At 44.1% G+C, this 20,104-nt stretch overlaps 1 protein-coding gene across 4 annotated transcripts in view; it reads right to left on the bottom strand.

Moving 5' to 3' along the window:
• Positions 1-20,104, bottom strand: part of TACC2 (transforming acidic coiled-coil containing protein 2) — a 153,494-nt gene that overhangs the window by 93,646 nt on the left and 39,744 nt on the right. For 2 of the 4 annotated variants that reach the window (XM_075107437.1, XM_075107432.1), the window contains one exon: positions 13,859-19,645. The exons of the other annotated variants lie outside the window; for them this stretch is intronic. In XM_075107437.1, coding sequence (XP_074963538.1) covers positions 13,859-19,645 — 5,787 coding nt within the window. The remainder of the gene's footprint in view (positions 1-13,858; positions 19,646-20,104) is intronic. 4 annotated transcript variants of the gene reach the window in all.

Here is a 20,104-nt window from a genome sequence, read left to right as displayed (position 1 = left end):
ATCTTGTTCAGGAAACAGCTCAGGACTGCTGCATAAGCTACCAGCACAGGATTAAAACAACAAAAAAAACCCCACACCTCTTTTATTTTAACCCATACTACTTCTTGTGAGGTTATTTAAGATTGATTTAAATATTAAGAGAATTTTAGGAAAAATATGAGATGCTAAGATTGAATGGCAAGTCTGGCTTTATTTCCCAGTGAGCTAAGGGGACATCCATGCAACCACAGGGCAAGTCCATATGCCAGCAGCAGCTTTAAAAACTCAGGTACAGCAACAACCGGGGGTCACCGGCTGCTTTCGCTGTCACTATACACAGATATAACCAAAGCTTTACTTTTACCAGCTAAACACACAATCACAGCCAAAAGTTCAAGTTTTGGGAAATGTGCTGCCTTTTGTAAACCCAACAAAGACTTACTTACGGATTTAAATGTGTGACTTTGGAAAAATCTCTCAAATTCCTTCTGCACTCTGAAGGAGAAACTATGCCTTAAGTGCCTCGCATCAGCACTTGGTATTTACACTGCAGGGCCTTGTGCACACCTCAGCTGGGCTGAGCCCTGCTGAGCTGGGCGCTCTGTAAACACCGTAATGAAGGTATCCAGCAGATGAACAGGCACGTGTAATTAAACAAGTAAAATCACTCCCATTCAGGGGACACATGAGTTTGATGCGCAATACTGTGCACAGCAGCATTTCTACACTTACAGAAAAAAGACATTTCCACCAAGATATCAGAACTGGCTGCTGGGGGAGTTATTCCAGCGTCTCAGATACACATGCTCTTCCTCTAAGCCGGACCCGAGCAATCAGCAGAATAGGTCTGGATCCTGGGTTATCGTGCTCGGAGCGCCCAGGGAGCGCCAGCCCTGCCCAACACAGCTTGGGCAGCACCTGAGCCACACCTGTCCCCAAGGAAGGGAACGGCCACCATCCCGGCTGAGCCGCAGGAACCAGCTGCATCTCCCAAAGGCTGCAGGCTGTCTGCAGCCCACAAGGGAATGCGCGACTGCCCGGCTCCAGACACAAGGCTATGCTTCCAGCAGCAAGGGAGTCTCTTCTCCAACTGCAAGCTTCCGTACTGATAAAGTAAGGGAAATAAACGCAGAAATTGCATTCTGGAGAAATGAAAGCATCTTTTGAAAGACTTCCTGAAGGCAAAACCCCATCTACTAAAAGCAGTCCCAGAAGGCCAGCTGCCCAGCAGCTGGCAAATCCTGCAGGTAACACCAAGTCACCCGGCCAAGCAGGACGGTAGCACTATCGCTGTCAGGCAATCCTCGCACATGACGATGGAGGGTAATTCTCAGAAGCAATACTTTTCTGGCAGTGCTTGTGGAAATCCTGACAAGATAGATAACTTATCTTGGCAGGGGATGGTGTTTAGTCACACATTACCTGAGGGCCTGGCCTTTCTGTCTCACCCAACCCTTCTTGCTTAGAAGTCCCTTAATTTTTGTAACACGTGCAACCAGATTGATCATCTATGTGACTAGTCATGACCATAAAATGGAAGAAAACAAAATTTTTTTGCCTGAGTATTCTACATTACTGTGGTCACATTAGAACCTGAAGTTATGGGGAGTTATTACATTAGACAAACAATTATTTTAGATTAAAAGACTTAAGGGGACTGAAACACACATTACAGTATTACTTCCTTTGCAAGCCAGAACAAGGACAACAGAAAACCACATAAAAGTGTTAGAAGTATAAATCACACCTGCACGGGATGAATAAGCATATTTACTGTAAAAACTTTCAACCATTGTACAAAGCCCACCACGTCTTTCAGAGCCTCTGAAGGGCTCCTGAGCACGTCCTGATGCCATTGCTGCAGAACTTAAAAGTCTCCAAATTCCAGCTGGTAAACCCGATCCAGAAGTTCCTCAGTGTGATCAACACCACCACTCAGAAAGCCTCCTCCTCCTCCTCCTCCTCCCCCCCGGCGGCGAGCCCGGCCGAGCCCAAAGCCAGCCGCAGCAGGAGTCGCAAGCCCTTCCCGGCGGCGCGGGGAGGCAATCCCCGCCCGAGCCTCCCAGGGCTGGGGGCAGCGGGGTGCTCGGCTCGGTGGAAGCGTTACTTTTCAAAAAGTTGTTCAAAGGGGAAAAAAAGGGGGGGGAAATAAAAGTTCAATAATCTTTCGCGAGAGAAAAGCAGTGGCGAACTACAGCTAATTTGTAATTTCTGACACCGACTGCAACCGCACATTGCTTTTGTTATTGCCTTGGCTCACCTCCCCCTCGCAAGTGTCTACTTACCAAGGCCAGGAAATAATCACGAGCTTCGCTGCTCTCAGTCATCCTCGACTCGGAGGCGGCAGGGCCCCCCGCTCCGCTGGCCCCCCCCCCCCCCCGCCACTCCGCTCCCCCGGCCCCCCGACGCGGGCGGGAGTAGCGGCCCCGCCGCACGCCAGCCCAGCCCAGCCTAACCTAGCCTAGCCCAGCCCGGCCCGGCCCAGTCCGGCTCGGCCCCGGCAGCTCGGCCGAGCGCTGGGCGTACAAAGGGCCGAGGAGCAGGAGCCCGGAGCTGCTTTTTCGGAGGCTCCTCCCATGAGGCTCCCCGAGGAAAGGCCGCAGCCACCGAGCCCGCCGCGCCCCGCGTCCTCCCCGCCGGGGTCGGGTGTCCCGGGGTGCTGGGGGCGGGCGGCCGGGCGGACACAGGGCTCCGCACGCCGCCCCGGAGCTGCAGAGCCGCGGCTCCCACGTGGGTTTGGTTCTTTTCCTCCTGGTTTTGCGGTGGAATTTCTCCCCCGACTTTTGGCATCACGGCAAGCCGATGGCTGCTCGGGGGGGCTGCGGGCAGGTTAAATTACGCCGTGTGTAACACTTAAAGCGTACGCAAATACTTCCTATCGTTTTAAGAACCACTTAAGCTGAGCCTTGCTTAATTGATGGTGTCTGGCAACCTTTAAAAGTTTTAAAGGAATGGGTTTGGCCCAACTTTAAAGATAACTTCTTAAAAGCTTCAGGATGCAGGAAAAGTTTTTAACAACTTCCACTGAAACTTTGTTTGTTTATAGCTGTACATCTAAACCAAACCTTTTTATTCCTACTAATCCTTGTGTTAAGCTCCAGCTCCTAAAGTCACACAGGTTTTCTTACAGGTTTCCTTTCCTACAAGAAAAGGGAGCAGTTTTAGTTATGCCTGCCCTTGTTAATCTCTTGGGTTTCCTATGGGTTTCTGACAACACAAAGGAATGGCTTCGCAGGTGAATAAGTCTTTGCATCGAGATACACCAAATTGCATATACAAGCTGCCAGCACCCAAGGAATTAAGAGTCTCTACCCAGGGAGGTCACTATCGTGTTTATAGCTGTCATACAATGACTATAGACTAAATGTCTGTAATATCTAACCCACAGCAAGATGGTCAGTAGATTCATTGCTTACCAAATGCACAATTGAGAGATATCAGGTAAAATGCTGGGGCTACAGAGGCTTGATTCCGCTGACTTGGAGCTTCCCAGGGGACTGCATGCACGCCCTGCCCAAACTCTGGACATTATTCAACTGTGGTGCCAGCCCCGCCTGCCTGGGTGACAGGACTAACATTTCCTCTTCCTCAGAACTCTGACCAGCTCTCAGCAGGACCGTGCATCTCCTTCTAATGTTAGGGTACAGTAATGATACCAGTTGGACCTCTCAAAGCATCGATTGAAAACCGAGCTTCAGATGTAAAAAGGTATTCATCAGGTTTTTTAAATATTATTTTTTTTACTCCTGAACTGTTTTTCCTTCTAGCCCTTGTTCAATTTTCTATGAGCAAAAGAAGGGAACAGATTTTTGCCCAGCTAAACTTTGTGTTACAGGGGAACTTTCACTTCATGAGTCTGAAAGCAGATGGCAGGGACATCCCCTGGGTGTGCTCATTGCTGCTTTTAACAATTCAGATACCTGTACGAGGAATAGAAGTGACTCCTGGAGACCAAATCAGATGCTGTAATGGGTGAAAATGCTGAAAATCATGTAGACTACCAACATCACCTGAGATGCCAGCTATGGCTCAGTGAGGGGTGAACATCACTTACGGAACCATACACTGTAGAGAGTTCACTTAGTCGCAGCACCGGGAGCCAGTAGCATCCACTCTGACAGCAAGGATTAAAATCAGGCAGAGAGTTAAAGTTTCTGGGGAGAGCAGCTCTCTCATATCCTGCCTCCCAAGCAGCAGGAAACCAGGCATGGAAAAAGTTACTGTGATTTCTGATACAGGTACAGGCGTTTAGTTCCCCCCAAAATGAGAGGGTGGCTGAACTCTTTTGTCATCTGGAAACCATTTCACAAATAGCTTCTGCAGGTACAGCAGCCCTGAGGAGGAGGGAGACCCCAGAGAGAATAAGTCATTAAAATAAATTTCGATTTTCTTTGCAAGTAACACTTCAGTCTGGCGCAAAGCCGTGGACTAGCTATGTTCCTGCTAACAAAACCAAACTTAGCATTTTTGGAATAAAACAGTCATTTTGCTCCAATAATGCGCCTCTCCCTGTTTATTCAATAGGTTCTTGCTGTACCAAACCCCTCTCACCTACTGCTAAGCAATCTCAACCCACTGTTGTCACAAAAACATTTCTACTTTCCTCCCAGTGCCCTCTGCTACTTAAACATAGGAAAAAACTGACATGCGGTAAATCCAGGAATGCAGTGCTAAGGTGTGCTTCATGATCTGATTTTTTCCTGTGAGAATTACTTAATCTGCATTAATAGAAGGCTTGGAGGAGGAGAGAGGAAACAAGCTGAAAAGCAACAGGAAAACAAGAGATAAGCAACCTCCCAGCAAGGCTGGGGAGACAATTACAGGACAGGGACTGACTTTCAGGCTGCAGCCTGCAGTGACACGCAGTCTGGCTGAGGCTGGGAGCCCACAGATCAAAGGGCCGCAAAAGAAAGTGTTGCAAAAGATTTCTCTGGAGGGCTGGAGCTGAATAGGAGCGGTGAGCATGCTGAGGAGAGCGACTCGGCAGCAGGAGGCATTCTGCAGGATGGCCCTCCCCTTGCTCCCAGGGAACAGTTTGCCTCAAGGGAAGGCCAGAAAGCATCGGGCTGGCTTATACTGGGGGGAACTGTTGGGTTTCTGTAATGTAGGTCCCAAGTGTTTTTAAAGAACACCAAAATTTTGCATTTGGGTGAAGGATTTTATCTTTGCTAGATCCCCACTTTTTGCTTTTCTACATATGTATGTGTCCATGAAGCTAACATTCACCAAGCTCAACGTGGGAAGTTAGGTTGCAATCTTAGGGGTGTTGGAAACCCTAAAATAAATAATAGTCTTTTTAGTTTGGCAATGCTAAGTAGTTCATGGCACAGGAACAACGAAGTTCCTGTGGTGACGCTATAGTTACCTGACATTACATAGGCACATGGTGCTGGAAGGCAGAGCATATATATATGTATATATACTTCACCCCAGTTTCCATGTCCCACATCACTCCTAATTGCGGGACCAACAAATGAATATTCTCAGGCGTGCAACATTTTTACCCTACACCCAGGAAGATGGGAAATTGAATTACAGAAAAATTAAAGGTACTCAAGTTCAGTACCTTCAGAGGTACTGGATTTCGGGACATCAGTTTAGGTTGCCTTCTCAGGTCTGGACTATGACTTGAGAAATGTTGTCAGAGACCCCATCATCCTGGCTGTACTCCATGATCAGGGTGCTTTTAGATTATGGGTGGATACCTGGTGAAAGCTTCTGACGGACACCATATGGCTAGTGGTGACCCAGTCTGGCCAGCTTCTGTGAATTCCATCAGAGGGATTTTCCCTTAAACCATATCACTTTTGCCAAACCAAAGGACTTGGGGGTGGGAAGAAGTGAGCCAGCCCTCAAAAAACCCTGTGAAAACCCCATGAAATTGCTTGGAAAGAATGCTACATTAAATAAATGTTTAAAAAACTGTCACCAACCCCACACAGTTTATTTTAAGTTTGCATTCTGTTTTTTTGGGAATACAGGGTGAACTCAGATCAGATTGTCAAGTTTTTCACTGTAAGCATGAAAACAAGGCTCTTTCTTCTCCAGCTCTTTAAACTGATGTTAAGATTGTCACTGGTCTATCAGCAAATACAAATACTACTGTATTTGTGATAAACTTGCAAAAAGGCCAGCAAAGCAGCAATACCTGTGTTTGTTCAGAACAATAAGAAACAATCATGTGACTAAACTTTAGGAAAATGTGCGTGTGTGATTTTAAATTGTTCTTTGTGAAAACTTAGTGCCCATTTTTAAGGTTTGTTTTGTTTAAAATTAAAGAGGACTTTCTCTTTTGCATTTCCTAATCAGAGGTTCATAGTCATAGACTCTGCAAAAGCACAGACCCAGTTAGCTGCAGAGCAGCCTGGCCGAGATATCCAAGCCACTTCTGTAACACCTGAACTTTATATTTCCACTACCTTCCACATACAAATTGCCCACACCCATCATTTGTGGTGGTTGAAAATTAGGTTGTGCAATCCCCAGCAATTTTTATTGGCAAGGCTCTGGGATGGCTGTCTCTTTACATTCCCAGACTTTTACCTTAAGTGTCTGCTTTGAAAAAAAAAAAGGTTAATGTTAACCACTACATTTCTGAGGATCAAAGTGCTGGGAAACTGCCATTTTGAAAATTTCCAAATTAATAAGATCAATTTCTAGAAAACCATAGGCTAGACTCAAAGCTTCACAAATTCCAATGATGACTTCTCTAGCAAACCAAGTTTATTTGGAGTTTCTACCAGAGGAACGAGATTTGAAGACTGCTGCATGCAACAGAAGTTCACGTACCATGACAGCACTCAAAAAAAAAAAAAAAGTGTGGAAAATCTTGGAGACTTCCAAATATTTGGCAAAACTAAGTCTATATTTGGCCCATTTAATTACATTGTTAACAAGGGGAGATGGGAGTTTTAACTGTCCATTTATTTTAATGACAGCTAAAATTTTTTCCTTAGTTGTTAGAAACTGAGCAATGCATACATGCTTTTTGCTTTCATTCCAGGAAACAAATCCAATCTTCTCTGTCTGCTGCAGAGTTATTCTTAGCTGGCTTTGATATTTCTATCAGCTAGGAGAGCATAACAATGTTATCATGCTAACAAATTCCAAGGATTTTACATAAGCTCTTGAGTGCCTTAAAAAAAAAAAAGGCTTTATTGATTACACTGTGTTTCATTAGCCAAAGGAGTTAGGAAAAACAGGCTGAAAAAGAATAAAAAAGCAGTTTGATGAGTTTCAGTTTCATGAAGCAAGTGCTCTGTGTTTTGCAGAGCATCATCTACAAAGAGAAGCCAAGCTTTGCAGGTTTGAGGTTGGAAAACACCAGGTAGTTCAGGCCAACGAATCATTTGAATCCTAGTTTCCATTTTCTGTTTCCATTTTCCATTTAAATTTCCATTTAAAGCCTATTTTCCTAATCTGATTTTTTACCAGTTTAAACAACCAGACACCCCCCTTATTTAAGCAAAGAAGGATAACTGGGAATATAGTGCTTGTAGGATGGTCTGGGTGAAAAAGGACGACAGGACTGCGCATCATTCTCCCAGGATGATCTGTTAGAGGCTCAGGGCCAAATTCTTTGCTGATATCACGGCGCTGGAACAGAGATTCTGGCCCAAAATCCACTGACTTTAAGGGCAGGCTGCAGCCCTAGCCTTTCCTCACACAGCTGTCTTGAAAGGAAAGTACCAAGAGGCATAAAAACTAAATTAGTGAATTTAAAATGGAAACAACCTTGCAGAGTCTTTGGGCACTTTCGGACCGCTGGTTATTTTACTGAGGACCATGGATGAATGGGGCAGGTGCTGCACAGGGAGAGTAGAGAAGAGGAAGGATTAAGTCTGGTGAACAAAAAAGAGTTTATCAGGAAATGCTTAGTCTGGGAGATCCCAAGCACATTTCAGCAGGGAGAACAAGATTAACATACCATACTAGGGCTGGTTCTTGACAACAGCACAGAATGGTGGTACTCAGCATTTTACAGGGACCTTAGAATGCAGAACAATTAAGCAATTAACATTCCTACACATACTGCAATTTGAGATGCAGAGCTTCTTATAGGTCAGACTATAAGAATTAACCTGTTGAGGGGAGTGTAGATGAGCAGGCCCAAACAGATCCATATAACAATTTTTGACTTTTCCAGAGTGCCCAAATATTAAGGAATAGCAATATCTACATAAACCCCACCTGCTATTAGCAATGCACATGTGGGCTTCCAATTAGCTGGACCAACATTGATAAGACAGGCTCCAAGGATATCAACATAAAAGATAGCAGGAGAAAAACCCAAAAGCAAAGGACGAGGCAAGTGCTACAGAGTTCTGGCTCTTCAGACATGTCTCCAGAGGAGCCTCTGTGGAGAAGCACTTGTGCAACGCAAGCATGCCAAGATGCAGACAAACTGGAAGAAAGCCACATCCAAGTCATGGAGAATATGCCCGTGTCTGTAATTGCTGTTCTCAGAGCTGCCCTCGGCAGGGTTCAAAGCTGGGGCTAATTCTACTTTGCATATTCTATTAGAAACAGGGACAGTGGAACTAGCTCCATGGTATCCAAAAGCCAGAAGATACAAAGTTGGAATAGAGAAAATATGGGTATCTGTAGGATATGCAAAAACAATTTTGAGAAAATAGACCGCTTACTTGGAAGAAGCAAGGTTGAAAAATACATCTGGGGAAAGGCAATCAGAACAAAATGTAATCTGAAAGTAATTTTTAGCTTAATGAGAAAATAAGACAAAAATTGATGCTAAATTGCCTGTCCAGACGTTGGACAAAGTATCAGTGTCCTTGCTGGATTTCTTCAGAAAATGCCTATATTTGATTGAATAAATGTAATTTCTCAAGAAACGTAAAAGGATGGGTAAAAAGCAGCTGATGTATTATCCATCCATGTCAATGCCTCCCTTAAAAATATGTGGCTAAGATTCTCAAGAACGTTACAGAATATTTTCAATACAGCAAGTACCACCAGCACTTTGGCAGGACCAGGAGTGATTTACTTCTGTACTTTTGTGTAGCAGAAGCATACGTAAATAAAATTAAAAAACAACCAGCATGGTATCACATACCTAGTTTTCCATTGGTATGTGCTTTGAGTACAACAGGGTATACTATCAAATCAGCATTTTATGAATACTTCACACTGACTTAGACGCTGCCTAAAGCAGCGGTCGGTTTGGTCAATGGCATCCATTAGAGTAGATGGGAAAACTCCCTTTCACTTCTTAGAAAGCAATGTGAGATGCCCATTGGGTAAGAGAGCAGTTATCTTAATTTTACTGTTCCATGAACAGAAAAATACCAAAATTAAATATTGCAGGCTTCACACAGACAAAATTCCCACAGAACTCCCCATCCAGTTATTTTAGTTAAAGACTGCCGGCTGAGCTCCTGGCAACTCCAAAAGCACAACTGTACTAACAGTTGCACCTACTGAGGATAACAATGACAGTAAGATGGGAGGGAAATAAAGAGGAAGAACTCAGATGCAAAGGGAGAAGAGCAGGAGAGACAAATAGACTGATTAATTTTGTGCATTTCATTTATGTGTAAATCTCCTTCAGCTGTTTCTCCCCGTTTTGTGATCCTGAGATGCTGCACATCTGAGTTAATTCTGAAGATAAAACAATAGGGAAATAAAGGAAGCTGCATAATCACTGTTTTGGTAAGTTTCCTTTGAACTCCAAACTCTTATTTTCAGATCCTAATGACACAAAGCCTTATTGCTCAGAACACTTCACTGAGCTGAAAAGCAGCTCTACATTCCATACCTCATCCAGCAAGACTGTTAAAATATTTAATACTGTATTTGTTATGCAGACAAAAAAGACCAAGTCAGTATTTGCTAAGGAGAGAACATTCTTTTCTGACTTACTGAACTTGATGATTTTTGATGGCAAGAACAAAGCATGAAGCAAATCCAAAAGTATGTCTGGACCGACTTTAGAGATCTTGTCTGACCTATGCATAGGACATAAAGAATGTTTTTTTAAGTAGCTTTGCTGATGCCAACTGCTGCAACGTCCTTCTCATATGAGAATATTTAGATTTATAAGTGGTGTGAGACAATGCAACAGAACTCTGCATTCTCTAAAAACCAACGGCAGTGATAGGAAAGCACCTGCAATGTGGTGCTATAGCTGGGAAGGGCCCACCTGGTGGAGTTTCCTGCAGTGTCAAAACTGTTTGGAAACGCTTGTCCCCAAAGCAGTACAGTGCCACAACCTCCTTGCCCGTTACGGCTAGCTTTGTGTGCCACTCAGATAGCGAGAGGCAGGTCGAGGTGCAGCCAGCAAGGAAGGTTCAGGCACCACAGAGAGAATGAGCACCTGCATGAGTACAGCTATGAAAGCACGGCATCTTGTTTATTGATTTGCATAGACTGGCTGGAATAGGGATTTCTTCTGCAGTACAAGCTCCAGAAGAAGTCAGTAGCACCAGAAGCCCTGGAAATGCCAAGCCTGCGTGGTGCCCTCCTGCATGCAAGGCCCACGAGGGCACTGGGTGTATTGCTCAGTGCTGCAGTGAGCACAGCCCATGCTGCTCTGTGCAGCAAACCAGTTCTGCCAAGGGGTGCAGAGGAGAACCTCACCTTACTGCAAAATGAGTGTCATTGCTTGCAGCATGTTTATGGCTCGTTGAACTCTTCCCTCACCAGCACACCCGTCCCCAAGCCGAGTCTGTGAGCATCGCCACAACAAATCAGGAATGATGCAATCTGTTCTCTGTACCTTACGGATGCACATCTGGGACTGACTTCACAGTCTCAGTCTCCACTTCAAAAACATCCCTCAGCACTTTTTCCAAGATCCAAGGGCAGTTTGAACATACCAGCCAGTTGAATTACAGGGGAGAAGTTATCAAAAAACTCCACACCACCTCTAAACATCCCTAAATTTTGTCATAATTTCTAGTGTTGTTCCATGCTCTGCCCAACATCTGCCACAGCCCATGATGCAAACAGGAGCATTTCAGCGGTATAAGGACTCCTTGTACGTACATGAACCTCCTTTCTCCCTCCAAGAAAGAATGAAGATATATGGGTGTAGACTTACAAAAGGAGAAAAAATAAACAAACCCTCAAGCCCTGATCTTCCTTTCCAAGTAAAACTCAGACAGCAAAATGGAGCTGCTGGATGCCCAATAGTAAGTGGGAAGGACAACATTTTGATGCCGAGATCTGGCCACCTTGAACACAGGTTTTCAGTCACAGATTCAGTAGAGATATAGAAATGTGAAAACTATCAAAGAAAGGGTTATTTTTAACTCCTTTTCAGTGCTGGCAGACAGGTTTGCCAAAATCCAACCCTTCCCTAGTTCTGCTAATAGCACAGATGCACTTCCATAAGAAAGTGGGGCTAATGCTTCAGCCACAACCTCCCTTCCAAAAATAATTGTCCTTTCTACTGAAGATTTGAAGGGAAGTTATTGGTGCTGTGCTATTGCCTTCAGACACAAAGGTTCTTCTTAGTTGACCACTGTCCCACTCCTGAAGGAGGTGGGTACAGGAATCTCTGCAGAGAGTTCCTGGATTGTGATGGACAAGTTCATCACAAGAGCACCCTCCTCCCAGTGCCATAGCCACAAAGGAAAGAAATTCCTCTATTTCCTCTGCAGGAAGAAATCCTGACAAGGATTTAAGAGTCAGATCACAAAACTTTGCCCCCTCACCCACAGTTCAGTGGGGTTTCAACATAAGAGCTTTGTAGGAGATGGAGTTATGCAGAAGCAGTGGAGGGGGGAGAAAACCACTGAAATAATTCAGAACATGCCATTTCCTTCTCCTAGATATAATATACTTGTTACTACTATTTATTTTGAGAGCTGGGGAGGATTCTTTCTCCCTGGAGCTCTTTCCATCAGGCCCAAACCCCCACAGTCAGTTCTTAGAAATGTGCACCTTTTTTTGCTCAGCTCTAGTAATTTGTCCTCTGTAAGGATTATAGGGCAATAAACAACTGGAAACCACTCTGCAGCAACAAGTGCTGTGACCAGAGTACACAGGGTATGGAATACAACTTGAAATTCAACTATACAAATCCAGTTTTAAGATCAGAGGAAAACTGGACTGGTCAGCGTGTTGGACCCACTGAAGACAGACCAGCCAGCTCAACTAATGCTTTCTACTTCTCTTTGGTATTAAAAATGCATATTCCTCTAAGATACGAGCCTGAGCAAAAGAAAGTACTCCTCTCTACCTCTAAGAGTCCCCAGTGTTTAAATCTACAGTACTGCAATCACAGGCACTCTGCCCATGGTATCTCCCATGTGCATGTGCAACTTGGTATGTGGTGACACCACTTACAGCTGCAGTCCAAAAGTAGCAGCTGCCTGTTGATACAAACCCTCATGCTGGAAAAAACAGGTGATAATGAATTCTTAAAGCATATGAAAGTATTAAGCAACTACTCCATGAATTGCCAGCAGCTGTTTCAAAAACACTGCCCTGCTTGCCACAGGTATTTATTCAAAGTATGATACCTGATATAAAACACATGCGCAGACATACACATGTACTACCCCATAGTCCCTTAAGGCTTCTGAACCAGGCCATGCCAGCAATTTGTTTGGTAATTTCAAAGCTACCCACTGTAAAGCTTGCCATCATATAAAGGGAAACAAAAAAGAAAGGAAAGGAGCTAGAGGGAACTAACAGGGTCTAATTTCCTTGTCATTTTATAGACAGATCCTTAAAGAGAAAGTCATATAGCTGTTCAGCCTTCCAGTACTTCTAATGTTCTTGTAATTACATTTTGCTCACACAATTAGGTCATATTCAGTCTCCATCCCAAGACCCACATACAACAGGAGGAAGTCCCCCACATTTTCACAACAACAGAAACACTTCAGGTATTTTCACTTACAATATGGTTTTATCTTTTTAACCTTTAAGGAATGTGGTGCTGAAATATTTCCCCTCCTTACTCAGTTGGTATAATCTAATTTTTTGGCAATACTTAGAATGATTCCATCTATGCAGACCATTCATTGATGCTGTCTGAAATAGTTCAACTTTTCACTGTACCCTTCTGCTCCACTGTTGGCTCTTAGCAGTTATGGCTATAGCTGCCTCCTCTGGTACGGGAAGGAGAGGGACAGCGTGCACAAAAGTTGCCGAGGTTACAGAGGAAGCAGTGACACAACTAGATAAAGGGAAACCACCTCTTCTGAGATTGTCATTCTTTTGAATTAACTGAGAATTCAGGCAGCAAAGTAGAAACTCACAAAAAAAAAAAAAAAAGCCTAAACTTTACTAAAGCAGTTACTAGTATGTTTGGGAAATAAAAAAAAACACTCTTAGGCTCCACAAATCCCAGCTGAGAAGAATTCACATCTGAAACAGCTCCATGTCATTAGAAACACTGAATAACAGGGTGATCAAAGGCACTGTCAATACAATTATATTATACAGGAGGATAAGAGGGACACCTAGACAACTAACAGTGTGAGTAATTGGGTTATACTGTAGGCTTGTTTTTAAATACTGCAATCTGCCATGTGAATGCTGCAGGTCTCATTTAACTGGGTCACCAAAACTTAGGCAAAACCCTGCTAACTTAAAGCTAGGAAGTGCAATTTGTTTGTCTAACTTTTGGCTACAAGATGTGAACACTGGGAGGTGTAAACAAATCCACGCAGGTATGGTCAGGAATCTGGACCAGAATGTGGAACACGTAAGAATTTAGGTCAGCTTTTAGGACCCCTCTGCCCTTACAAATTATTTTTAATTTCTTCCATATAGTCCACATTCAGAAGCAACAGAAATTTAAGAACAGAATAAGTGCCATGCCCTCCCAAACCGTCCAGACAATGGGTTTCCGTATCAAGCCCCAGGGTCCTGACAACCATTTCACATAGTAATTTAAAGTGAATACCTTTCAGTAGGTAATCCTGCCACAGCCATGTCTTGAAGTTCATTGAGGTCAAGGTTCTTAGGCTCAGTTATTACAAGAGGGAATAGCTTTCTTTTGGTGTCCTGAAGTGAGCTTTCATGTTCTGAATTCATCTTGCCCAGCTGATTTTCAGAAACAGGGAGATCTGTACATGCAGAACGCTCACCCTGCTCCATCACAGGAACGGCTGGAGAGTGATTTTTGTACAGGTCTGTCTCCTGCTCTTCAGCGCTCGTGTTTATAGCTAAGTCACCTTCACCAGTGACTAACATCCTTGCAGTACCTGTTTCAGGGATGTCTCCAGCTTTTTTGTTACCTGTCTTTGCTGTGCTTAACACTGTGTCACTGTTCTCTTTTACATCTCCCTCAGTCACATTGCTAGATTCTAGTTTAGAGTCAGTTTGCAAGCAATCATCCTGGCTTACTCCGTTTTTAAAGTAATCTATTAACCCATGCATTGTCACTTTCTTTTCTTGCTGTGCATCTTGTGAATTTTCCAATGTTTCCAAGCATTTCCTATTTACTGCATCATCCTGTATCATCTGCATGTCATTCTGAGACTTAATGTCATACATATAATTGCTGCAAATGTGTGTCTCCTGATTTTCCCCAGGCGACAAGTTAAAATTGTCCGGCAATTTTTCATGATTGCAAGATCCTCCCAGGACAAGCGTTGAAGCTGTCATGCCAGAGATGCTCTTGGCAATGTCTACATCACCGTACGCTCTTTTCTCCTGTTCATTTGGCTTAGGATCCTGGCACTGTTCAGTAGGAAGGCTTACATCTTTAGATGAAACTGGTTCTGTGTTATACTCTGTAATTAAGTTATTTCCCTTTGCAGTAGCAGCATCTTCTAAGTTCCTCTTCTGTACATCACCTGTAGAGATAACAGCTACAGGGGGTTGTTGCTTACTGTCAGAATATGCGGAGTTCTCAGCTGCTGCCCCATCAAATGAAGCCGGTCCTTGCTTCTTTATCTCTAAGCTTATTAGCAATTCATGATCAACGTCACTAGCACAGGCGCCTTCCTTTCTTTCCATCTCATTGCTCTTTGGATGCTCAGTGGTTTTGTCCGGGTTTTGCAGATTTTCCAGAGCACTTTCAGCAGGTGTAGTGCCATCCAATCTGGAGACCACTTCTAAACAGCTGTTGGGCTGCCTGTTTTTCTCAGTGTCCTGGAGACTTGCTGGTGGCAGCTCTGCCACTGTGTTTTCTTGTTGCAGAGATTTGCCTTTGGCAGCTTTGCAGGAAGGCTCAGTAGCTAAAGACAAGTCTTGCCCCTCTGCATCTGAGGTGCCCTCGGGAGCTCCTTCGCTCGCCTCGTTTGATTCTGAAAAGTTCTCAGCACCGCACAGTTCTGCTGTATCCTTGGCCACTGGACTCTGCTTGAAGCCTGCATGGTTTTCAGACAAAAGATAGGGTAATTCAGCACTCAGTGTGCTGTGGACAGTTTTTTTGAATATCTGGCTGATATGCTCCCTAAAGTCTGGGAGGCTAGAGCCAATGCCCAGAGAGCTGCAAGTCAGAGCCTCATGCTCCCTTCCAGAGTTCTCTGTAGGCTGCTCAGAAATACTGATCTCTGCCCTGGTTATGTTATTATTCTCTTTTGAAAGCTCTTCCTTTTTTTCTAAATTCCCAGGTTTCTCTAAGATCTTACCGTACTTGTCATCTACAAAGATATTCGTTGCAATTTCCTCATTACAGCCTTCTTGTTTACCAACAGATGAAAGGCTCAGCAGCTTCCCTTCTAGAGTAGGGTGAGCTATCAGAGACTTTGTTGAACTGTCACTTTGCTGTTCTTTGAAGTTTACCTCACTTCTTTTTTCTTTGGATTTAATTGCAGATATCTCTTTCTTCAGCTTCTCAGAATTGAACTGTGATAAGTTTCCAGTACTCTGCCCCACATTTAAAGTCTCTGGCAGGGCTAAACTTTCATCTCCATCACCCCGAAAACTTTGGTCTGGAGCATCATTTTCATTCACACACATACTCCCTGCAGAGCTGTTTTCTGAATTTGCTGTTTTACCTGCGTTTACCCTGGGTGAAGGCCCTAAGTGCACAGACACCTGAGAACCTGCAGCAATCTGCAAATTCGAGTTACTTTCTAAGGTGTTTTGGCATGTTACAACTTCCAGCTCATTATTTAGTAACTCCCCCCAAGTACCGTTGTTCCTATTGTTTCCAGGTTGCCGGCTAGGATGGCTGAGTACAGAGGTCCCTGTAGAGAGGGCTGTAAAATTTGCTTGACAATAACCAGGCTCCTCTGGTGTCTCTTGAATGCAGCTGGATTCATGTGACTCGTCAGTGAGAATTTCTTCCCTGTGTGCCTGTGATGGTGAAGGAGATCCTTGTGCCCCTGGACTTTCATCATTTTTCATATTGCTTGTTTCTGTGACCAAAGCACTGTCCTCACAACTTATCTCCATGTTCCCATCTTTCCAGATGATTTCCCCATCAGCAGTCAGACCTTCAATCTTTTCCAAGTTTTTCACCATTAATGGCATTTTCCCTTGAGTTTCTGAATGAGATATTTGAGGATCATTTTTCTCAGAATTATCAGAAGCATGTGCTATTTCTGTATCACTTGGCAAAGCCTGTGATATGTTAGTGCCACTTGCTGAATTCTGTGTCCCTGGAAGAGCATTTATGCCAGCAGCAGGGCTTTCACCACTATTATCCTTTACCCTGCATACGCTGCCTGGCTGTTCATTCTTGTCAGATTCTTTAGAAAATGTATTGCTATGACATGCTGCTTCATGCTGACTAGCTGAGATCAAAGAATTTTTATCCTGCTCGGGGTTGTTTGAGTTTTGCTTTCTGAGGCAGTTTTCTTCTGCCTTGAGATCAGTTTTGTTTACCTCATTGCAGTCTTGCAAATTAAGCATGGTCACACCATCAATATTTTGCTCACGTTTGCTGCTGCACATATCCTCTGACGCCACGACACTGCTTTTATCCTTGTCCTTTTCTTTTGCTGTGTCGGAGTAGCACTGGATCGGTGCTGGACCTAGCACAGAAGATTTTTTATTGAGGTTGTTTGAAATGTTTACAGGTATTTCTGGTATGTTGCTGTCATTATTTAGGTCCAATGGCCATTCAGGTTTTAGAGCCCTTTCTTTGTGTTCCTGATCATCTGCTCTCGTGACAGTTGTCAGACTGCTTTGCTGCTCCTGTTCGAGTTCTGTACTTGAAATCCAGCCACTATCACCAGCAACAGACACTGACTTCTCCATTTGCTTTGCTTGGGGGAGAGCAATTGCAACATCTGCATTTTCCTGCAATTCTCTGACACTGCCCTCCAGGGCCTCAGAAGAGCCGCACGTGTCACTCTCAGAGGGGCAGCTGTTTCCACTGATGTGGCTGTCACCTCCTTTCTGCTTGTGAACTTGCTGAGGAGCAAGTCCTGAATCACCAGCTACAGCTTGGGAGGTTTCTGAACAAGCTATCTGCGTCTCTCTGTGACTTTCTGCAGTCACTTGCTCCTGCTGAGCTTGCATCAGCACATCTGATTTGCATTCGCTTTTCAGTGCCAAATCTTTGTCCTCCACAAAAGCTTTCACTGTAGTTTGGTGCTTCTCTTGTTGAATAACCTCATTTTCTTTACCATCCATGGCACTGCTTTGTGCAGCTGTAGCTGCCGGGCCTTGTTCTGGATCACTGCAAGGCACTTCAGCAACGTGGTTGATCTGTTCTGTGGTTTCCGAAACCTGTGAGGCCTCCTCAGTTTGAACAGCCACGCTATCCGTAGTCCCTGCCAACTCATTTAAGCCATAGTGCTCGAGTTTTGATTTGGACATTTTTGCACTTTCTTCTGACTTGCTATAGCTCTTAGGCTTTTCTTGACTCTCAGTTTTGCATTCACATTCTAACACAGTTTCTCTAGCAAAAGCCTTTTCCCAGGATTCATCTTGCTTACTCTGCTTAATATTATTGTTCTCAGAGTAGCGGAGCGGTGAACTGTATGCACCAGCTAAACAAACTTTTTCAGTTCTGTTACAGCCTGGCTGGCCCGAAGTTTTGTCTTCTGCTTCAGCGTTAAGGCAATCAAAACTCAGTGGGCATTCTTCTCTTGGAAACTGTGGAGGAGCCACAAGCTTATTCTCTAGGTCATCTGTGGCAGCTGTTTTTTCTTTACTCATTTGTTGTTCAGGTTTACAACCAAGAGAGCATGAATTGTCTTCAGGTGATTTAAAGATACTGTCTAAATTCAGAGGCTTTTCCCCTTCTTCTTCCTTTAGGTCACCTGTTGAAGTCTTTTCACAAAGACCAAATTCTTCAGGATTGCATCCTTGGTTATTTTCTGTGTCCTGGTGGTGGCTACTAACAGAGTTCAATAGATGTCTTTCTGTCCCGCTTGACCCCTCAGGTAATTCACTGGTTTCTGTCACTCGTGCCTCCTCTGTTACGATTTTGGTTTTTTCTCCTGTTACATTTGCCTCGGTTTCTTTTTGATTCAGCTCTGCAGATCTGCTCAGAGAAGTACTTGATGCATATTCTTCCAGTAATAATCTTTTATCTACTAGGGAATTTTCCTTGGTGGGATTGATAATGCTTTCTGTTTCAGAAAGTGTAGTGCTTTCTCTAGACACATCATCAGCTTTTATAATTTCATTGCTACTGGCTTCATCTTTTGGGCTTTCAGTTGTGACAGCTGATTTTTGTTCTTCCTCTCGCTTAAATGATAACGGCACGCTGAAATGCTCGGCACTAACAAGCTCATCCTCCTTTTGAAGCTCTCTTTGAAAAATGAGTTCATTTTTTTCAGAGGCTGTTTTCGCTGTTTCACTCCTCATTGGATCTTCAGAGTCATTTCCAGGCACATATTCCCTTGAAGGCTCTTCAGGCTTTGGTACCAGGAAGAGATTTGGAGGGTTAGAAGGCAACTCTGACATTAAAGTACAGGCTTCTGATTGCTCTTCTTTGCTTCCGGATAGAGCTGGGTTTGTATCATCCCCTTTAGCTGTTTTTACAGCCCCCATCTGTACATTACAGACTTCACTGATCTCAGTGAAGCCATGAGGATTCACAATTGCTCCAAATTTTTCACTGTCTGAGCCTCCTGTTCCTGGATAATTTAGGATTAAGGTTTCCTTTTTCATTAGCAGACCCTCTCCACCATCTGTGTTCTCTCTACCTTGCTGCATTACAGTCTGTGGCTGACCTACTTCCAAAACTCCTTGTTCCTGCTTGGCCCCCTGAGCAGTAAAATAATCTCCTGCTTCTCTAGCCTGGGGAAAAGTGCTGACATGTGGTTCCCTCATGCCACCCAGCTGCTCACTCTGCCAGAGCAATCCTAATTCACTCAAATTCATTTGTGTGACTCCTTGCATTTCTGTAACTGCTGCTGGAGGGCTGGGCTCCAGGCTTGGGTTTCTGGGATCGTTCTCATAATTTTTCACAGAAGTGGCAGCAATATTGTCACATTTTGGGCCTCTGTCCACAGTTATGGCATGTGCTTTCCCCTCTTCTTTGTCATTCACTGGGCTTGGGGACAGCACTGCTTCATTGCAATTTGAGGTTGGTAACTTGTCATTGTTGCTTGTAAGATCTGCTGTGACATGTTCTTTGGCACAGTGTGCAAAAGGCACTGAGGTAGGCAGACTTCTCTCTCTTGCTTCTGCAGCCTGCTTTAAGAAATCGGAGCCTGTTTGTTCTCTGTGTTCTTGCAAGATACTGTTCTTCTGTCCTCTCACTTCTGAAGACACCATGCTTGAATTTGGATTGGATAAACCTTCAGCACTGTAGTTACTGCTGCCTTCATTACTGATGCTGCCAAAAATGGAAATGTTTATTTGTTTCACGTCAATAAAGAAAATGAAGCAAAGAATAAGAACAATTTGTGCTATTGACATTTCAAGGCCATGCAGTACATGCACTGAGAAGCTGGTAATCTGCTCTCAGGACCTAAACCATCAGGCACATATTACAGTGATTTAAATGCTCCTTACTCTGGAAAACATGTCCCCAGTCTTACGTGACAGCCACCATGCTTGTGGCATGCCTTTTAACCACTCCAAAACTCTGTCTTAGTTAAACGTGGGGAGGGGGGACACACATCTGACAGCCTAAGGGAGCAACATGGGAAAAAGTGACAAAAGTGCTGGTAAAACCGCCAGTACCTCAAAGAAAGGTTTTTCATTTCTCCTTCTATGAGGCTATGTTGCGCAAAGCTAAAGGCTGTGCAGTCCACAGTAAATGCTGTGCTATACTTTTATTGAGTAGCAGAAG

The sequence above is a fragment of the Phalacrocorax aristotelis genome, chromosome 12, assembly GCF_949628215.1.
Source record: "Phalacrocorax aristotelis chromosome 12, bGulAri2.1, whole genome shotgun sequence".
NCBI lineage: Eukaryota > Metazoa > Chordata > Aves > Suliformes > Phalacrocoracidae > Phalacrocorax > Phalacrocorax aristotelis.
This window is presented reverse-complemented; position numbering and strand designations above follow the sequence as displayed.